Source organism: Erythrolamprus reginae, chromosome 10 (assembly GCF_031021105.1).
Source record: "Erythrolamprus reginae isolate rEryReg1 chromosome 10, rEryReg1.hap1, whole genome shotgun sequence".
Lineage (NCBI taxonomy): Eukaryota > Metazoa > Chordata > Lepidosauria > Squamata > Dipsadidae > Erythrolamprus > Erythrolamprus reginae.
Window position 1 is genome coordinate 6,521,934 of NC_091959.1, and position 7,359 is coordinate 6,529,292.

At 40.5% G+C, this 7,359-nt stretch overlaps 1 protein-coding gene across 1 annotated transcript in view; it reads right to left on the minus strand.

Moving 5' to 3' along the window:
* Positions 1 to 941: 941 nt before the first annotated feature.
* TERB2 (telomere repeat binding bouquet formation protein 2) overlaps positions 942 to 7,359 on the minus strand; it is an 8,369-nt gene continuing 1,951 nt past the window's right edge. Inside the window, exons 3-7 of the mRNA XM_070762496.1 lie at positions 6,785 to 6,924; positions 4,971 to 5,056; positions 3,657 to 3,730; positions 3,124 to 3,203; positions 942 to 1,087 (exon numbers count right to left, since the gene is read on the minus strand). Of these exons, the coding sequence (XP_070618597.1) occupies positions 942 to 1,087; positions 3,124 to 3,203; positions 3,657 to 3,730; positions 4,971 to 5,056; positions 6,785 to 6,924 (526 nt within the window). The remainder of the gene's footprint in view (positions 1,088 to 3,123; positions 3,204 to 3,656; positions 3,731 to 4,970; positions 5,057 to 6,784; positions 6,925 to 7,359) is intronic.

The window sequence follows — 7,359 nt, forward strand, 5'->3', positions numbered from 1 at the left end:
ATTACTGCAACGCTCTCTACATGGGGCTACCTCTGAAAAGTGTTCGGAAACTTCAGATCGTGCAGAATGCGGCCGCCAGAGCCATCGTGGGGCTTCCTAGATTAGCCCACCTTTCTGCAACACTCCGCGGCCTGCACTGGCTGCCAATCGGTTTCCGGTCACAATTCAAAGTGTTGGTAATGACCTTTAAAGCCCTACATGGCAATCGACCAGAATACCTCCGGAACCGCCTTCTACCGCACGAATCCCTGCGGCCGATAAGGCCCCACAGAGTTGGCCTTCTCCTGGTCCCATCGACCAAACAATGTTGTTTGGCAGACCCCAGGGGAAGAGCCTTCTCTGTGGCAGCCCAGGCCCTCTGGAATCAACTCCCCCCAGAGATTAGAACGGCCCCCACCCTCCTTGTCTTTTGCAAATTACTCAAGACCCACCTTTGTCGCCAGGCATGGGGGGGTTAGGATATTTCTTCCCCTAGGCCATTACAAGTTATGTATGGTATGTTTGTGTGTATGTTTGGTTTTTTATAATAGGGGTTTTTAGTTGTTTTATTAAATTGGATTGTTACATGTTGTTGTTTTTATCATTGTTGTTAGCCGCCCCGAGTCTGCGGAGAGGAGCGGCATACAAATCCAAATAATAATAATAATAATAATAATAATAATAATAATAATAATAATAATAATTGATTTCATTAAACAGTGGCAACGTTTTAATAAGTGGAATTCTGAGAACAGGACATGCCCTCAATTGGTGGCATTGAATCATCCACACATGGAGCAGCGTGAAACTTCACAACGTTGGGCACTTAACAGCTTTTGCAAAAATAAACGTTCCAAACTCTGCTGGAGGGAGGGGGGAGGAAGGAGGAATAAAAAAACTGCAGGGAAGTTAATGGAGAGGGGGGGTAAAAACTTTGTTCTTCATAAGGATTCCAAAGTGATTCATGACTTCCTCTTTAATTTCATCTTCACACCAGAGAAAACGTTGGTTTCATTCGGAATCCAGTAGGCTGAATAACCAGAACTACCGGGAACGAAATCTCGTATCTCCCCGAGAAATTTGTTCAATACTTTCTCAGAGGTGTAACCTAGAAAAGAAATAGAAACATAGAAGATTGACAGCAGAAAAAGACCTCATGGTTCGGAAACTTCAGATCGTGCAGAATGCAGCTGCGAGAGCTATCATGGGCTTCTCTAAATACGCCCATGTTACACCAACACTCCGCAGTCTGCATTGGTTGCCGATCAGTTTCCGGTCACAATTCAAAGTGTTGGTTATGACCTATAAAGCCCTTCATGGCGCCGGAGCAGAATATCTCTGGGACCGCCTTCTGCTGCACAAATCCCAGCGACCAGTTAGGTCCCACAGAGTGGGCCTTCTCTGGGTCCTGTCAACTAAACAATGCCGCTTGGCGGGACCCAGGGGAAGAGCCTTCTCTGTGGCGGCCCCGGCCCTCTGGAACCAACTCCCCCCAGATATCAGAGTTGCCCCCACCCTCCTTGCCTTTTGTAAGCTCCTTAAAACCCACCTCTGTCGCCAGGCATGGGGGAATTGAGACTTTCCCTTCCCCCTAGGCTTATAAAATGTATGCATGGTATGTCAGTATGTATGATTGGTTTCTTAAATTGGGGTTTTAAAAATTAACTTAAATATTAGACTTGTTTACATTGTATTATTATTGCTGTTAGCCGCCCCGAGTCCACAGAGAGGGGCAGCATACAAATCTGATTAATAAATAAATAAATAAAATCTAGTCTGCTCTTATACTATTTCCTGTATTTTATCTAAATGCTAATAAATATGCCATTATACACAGGCAGGAGTTGCCGCTACGACCGCTACACAGGAAGCAAAATCTCACGAGGGGATCGTAAGATTTTGGTGATATATTTTTTTTGCTTCTGCTCATGTGCATTCCACCGGAATGAATTCCTAAGACGACCAGAAATATGTTTTTTTGTGATAGAAACGTAGAAGATTGATGGCAGAAAAAGACCTCATGGTCCATCTAGTCTGCCCTTATACTATTTCCTGTCTTTTATCTTAGGATGGATCTATGTTTATGCCAGGCATGTTTAAATTCAGTGACTGGATTTAACCAACCACGTCTGCTGGACGTTTGTTCCAAGCATCTACTACTCTTTCAGTAAAATAATATTTCCTCACGTTGCTTCTGATCTTTCCCACAACTAACCTCAGATTGTGCCCCCTTGTTCTTGTGTTTACTTTCCTATTAAAAACACTTCCCTCCTGAACCTTATTTAACCCTTTCACATATTTAAATGTTTCGATCATGTCCCTTTCCCTTTGGTCCTCCAGACTATACAGGTTGAGTTCATCAAGTTTGATGCTTAAGACATTACATAGCCTAAAACATGATCTAAGTATTGCCCGCAAGATCATATGCTGCAACGTTGTACCTGTCAATGACTACTTCAGCTTCAACCACAGCAACACAAGAGCACGCAACAGATTCAAACTTAATGTAAACCGCTCCAAATGTGACTGTAAAAAATATGACTTCAGCAACCGAGTTGTCGAAGCGTGGAACTCATTACCTGACTCAGTAGTGTCAACCCCTAACCCCCAACATTTTTCCCTTGGACTATCCACGATTGACCTCTCCAGGTTCCTTAGAGGTCAGTAAGGGGCGTGCATAAGTGCACCAGTGTCCCTTCCGTCCCCTATCCAATTGTCTCTCCTTATCTCATTTATCTTTTCTTCCTTTCAAATATGTTCACCTATACTTTTATATCTTTTCTTCTATTCTTTTCTTTATTTATGTTATTACATATCTATTCTCTTCAATGTGTATTATGTATTGGACAAAATAAATAAATAAAATAAAATAACATTCCGCCACTTTTGTAGCCCGTCTTTGGACCCGTTCGATTTTATCAATCTCTTTTTGTAGGTGAGATCTCCAGAACTGGACACAGTATCCCAAATGGGGTCTCACCAGCGCTCTATCCAGCAGGATGGTCCTAGGTGACCCCTGTGTAAAAAGGGTCATGACCCACGTTGAGAACCATTGCTTTAACCATTTATCCAACATCATGAGACATTAAAATACAGAACCTAGTTATGTGTCTTAATAACTCATTCATCATCTATTTTATTTACCTGTCACCATGTTACTTGATGGATAATCTTGAAGGGATATGTACGTTAGCTTTCCTGTTTCAGATGTCCTTGGACCTTGGCTGCAAAGAAAACTATAAATATTAGAATTCTAGGGCCGGAAGGGACCCTGGAGGTCTTCTAGTCCAGCCCTTCTATTGATAAATACAGTGAGAAGGGATGCTTTTAATTTCAGTTTATTATTTTTCTCCTCTATCGTCTTGCTAACTAAGAATCAAGGATCCCCCACGTAATTGGGGATTTTAGACTTTTAGATTAACTAAGTGAAATTAATTGGATTTAGGATATTGCAATGTACTGTTTTCCTTTTATATGCTGTAAGGCTCCCCGAGTCTTCAGAGAGGGGCGGCATACAAATCCAATTGATAAAATAAATAATTATAGTCTTTGCTCTGATTAATCATTTTCAAGAGCCAGGAGAAGCAGGTTAATTAGACTAATTAGTCATTCTCAGTCAACACGTTACCCTTCAATATATATCAATCTCCTATCAGTGATTCCATTCAAATTTATACCATTTCTCCAGTTCATCCTTGTCTCTTAGTTGTTCTTGCTTCTTGGTGATTTTTGACTCAGGAGTTGGACCAGACTGTGGACAGAAAAACAACCTTAATTTCTAATTTCTCACTACTCCATTCATTCATTCATTCATTCATTATTCATTCGTTCATTCGTTCATTTGTTCGTTCATTCATTCAATCATTCATTCATTCATTTATTTATTTATTAGATTTGTATGCCGCCCCTCTTTGCAGACTCGGGGCGGCTAACAACAGTAAAAAGACAATATAAACAAATCTAATATTAAAAGTAATTTTAAAAACCCCAATTTAAGGAACCAATCATACATACAGACATACCATGCATAAATTTTATAAGCCTAGGGGGAAGGGAATATCTCAATTCCCCCATGCCTGACGACAGAGTTTTAAGAAGCTTACGAAAGGCAAGGAGGGTGGGGGTAACTCTGATATCCGGGGGTAGTTGGTTCCAGAGGGTCGGGGCCGCCACAGAGAAGGCTCTTCCCCTGGGTCCCACCAAATGGTATTGTTTAGTCGACGGGACCCGGAGAAGGCCCACTCTGTGGGACCTAACTGGTCGCTGGGATTCGTGCGGCAGAAGGCGGTCCCGGAGATTTGGTTTATAAAGGAAAATTAATCAGCCCCATAAATATATATATTTTTCCTATGGGGCATTTTCTTCTATGAACAATTTTGCCAGAAGAAGAAAAAGAAGAAGAAGAAGAAGAAGAAGAAGAAGAAGAAGAAGAAGAAGAAGAAGAAGAAGAAGATGAAGAAGAAGGTGATGATTATGAAGAAGATGAAGAAGAAGAAGAAGATGAAGAAGAAGAAGAAGGTGATGATGAAGAAGAAGAAGAAGAAGAAGGTGATAAAGGAGAAGAAGAAGATGAAGAAGAAGATGATGAAGAAGAAGGTGATAAAGAAGAAGAAGAAGAAGGTGATGATGAAGAAGAAGAAGAAGATGAAGAAGAAGAAGATGATGATGATGAAGAAGATGATGAAGAAGATGAAGATGAAGAAGAAGAAGAAGGTGATGATGAAGAAGAAGAAGAAGAAGGTGATAAAGGAGAAGAAGAAGATGATGAAGAAGAAGAAGAAGAAGAAGGTGATGATGAAGAAGAAGAAGAAGAAGAAGGTGAAGAAGAAGAAGGTGATGATGAAGAAGATGAAGAAGAAGAAGGTGATGAAGAAGAAGGTGATGAAGAAGATGAAGAAGATGAAGAAGAAGAAGAAGAAGAAGAAGAAGAAGAAGAAGAAGAAGAAGAAGAAGAATATTGTTAACTGTTGCATTCTATATATTTTTCTTACCTGAAGTGTAAGTGGACTGCGGTGTAAATCCTGTATTGGACTGTCTATCTGTTCCCATATAAAGTGGCCAATTTCTTGCCTAATTTCTACAGTGAAGGCAAAAGGGGAAAAAAGAAAAAGGGAAAAGTTATTCAATTATTAATGTAATAACAAGGCCATTCTTCACTAGCAATTATACTGGCTGCCAAAATTTATCATGCACAGTAATTAAATACGATGCATTTTTTATAACAGAATAACAACATCTTATTTTCCAGTCTTGCCTGGGAATTTATCTCCCCATCTGGGAAATTTCTAAAAAGATTCATCCCATGTTTACAACGTAGCGCGAACCGAGTTAGAAAAATAAATGGATCTCGTTTGCACGCATATCTATAAATGTGCAAATCCACGCTCGGTTATATTTCTGCTTATAATATATGTAGTTGCAACTGCTTGATGGTGTTTCCTTGCAAAACATATCAGCTATTCTGTTGAATTTAGCGCCAAGCTAAATTCTTAACCTTTCTAATGCCACAACCCCTTAATACAGTTCCTCATGTTGTGGTAACCCCACCCATAAGTCTAGCGCCAATTCTCCCAACCGAAGCTCTAAGCTGATTGGCAGCAAGGTCAGAGGGACACTCCCACTGTCAATGACTGATTGGTCGGATTGTAAAAATATGTCTCAAGGCGCCAGAATAGAAGCTTTAGTTCCCAACACCATGGAAAATTTGTCTTTTCTCATGGTCTTAGGCAACCCCTGTGAAACCATCATTTGACCCCCCCAAAGGGGTCCCGACCCCCAGGTTGAGAACTACTGTGCTAAGAAATGCCATAATTTGGGACAAATATAACAACAAGAATGTGCACTCAGACAGATTTTTAGACTTTTATTTGGCATTTTTGTCTATTTATTGAATCCTCCTTGAGGACCTGGAACATGAAGATGTTGTTGTTGTTGTTGTTGTTATTTTGGGGGGTGTTATTTTTTCTCCATACAAACTTTTTTCCATACATTTCAAAATGGTCGGATTACAATAAAAACTGTTGTGGTTAGCTCTGGCCCAGCTCCTGCCCCAAGGACTGTGGGTGTGGGGGAGACATCCACATGCCGCAGGCCTGTTTTGCCCCCGGTGGAATCTGCTGATGAAGGCTCCTCTGACCAAGAAGACATGAGTGACAGGGAGGAGGAGAATGTGGCAGTCAGCTCAGAAGGAGATCAATTATCTAGCTCCTCCTTGGATTCGGAACAAGAGTTAATGATACAGCCAGGCATGCGGAGAGCGATGCATAGGCAACAACAACTGAGAGATTATTATCAAAGAAAATGAGGCCACCTGTGGTTGGGTGGGGCTGTGGTCATTAGTGAGGCTGCTATAAAGAGCAGCCTGTGGGTTTGGCCATTGTGGAGGATTATCTGATCGTTGTGTTTCATGACTGCTTTACTGACTTTGACCTTTTGTGTGCTGATTTTTCCCAGCTTGGAAACTAAACCAGAGCAAAGTGTGTTTCACTTTGTGAAAGAAGAAGGACTGTGAATTGCCTCACAGCTGCAATCTAAGTATCACAGAACTGATAAGGGACTTGTACAAATTACCAGTTTGGTTGGAGACGAGGGCTCTTTGCTATACCAAAAGAGGGCTTGGTTTAAGTGAATTTTCATTATAAAGAACATTGTTTTGAATTTTCAAATGTGTGTGTGTCTGAAATTTGTACCTGTGAATTTTTGGGAGGAGTCTACCAGAGAGCACGACAGAACAAAAAACAGTATTTAATTAGTAAATCATTAATTGTTATTATTATTATTGCTCATTCTGGTCTATGCATACTACCTTTTTGCAAACAGTCTGGTAGGAGAACGAAATGTCCTAGCGCTACGGTGTTTTTTATCTGGGCGTTGATACTCGCCGTAAGGAAGCAGGAATGAAAGACGGTGACTCGGTCCTCCAGATAGTCTAAACTTTGGTGTATTCTAGCCAAAGAAGAAGGAAAATTGTGAAAGTCAGATGAAACAATTCAGTGGATTTGCTTACATTAAGTTAGAACAGAACATTTCTGATAAGTCTGTGAGTCGGTAGCATTTATTTATTTATTTTATTTATTTATTTTTATTTATTTATTTTGTCCAATGCACAACAATACAAAATGAAGGTTACAGAGGTTATACTCGAGTAAAATATATTAGAGAAAGGAGTGAAAATTTAGGAATAGAATATATCAATTAGAGAATAGAAGGATATTATGAGAGTAATATAAGAAGAATAGAAGAATAATAGATATGATATAGGAGATATAGGAGAGACAATAGGACAAGGGACGGGAGGCACGCTATTGCGCTTATGCACGCCCCTTACTGACCTCTTAGGAATCTGGACAGGTCAACTGTGGATAGTCTGAGGGTAAAATG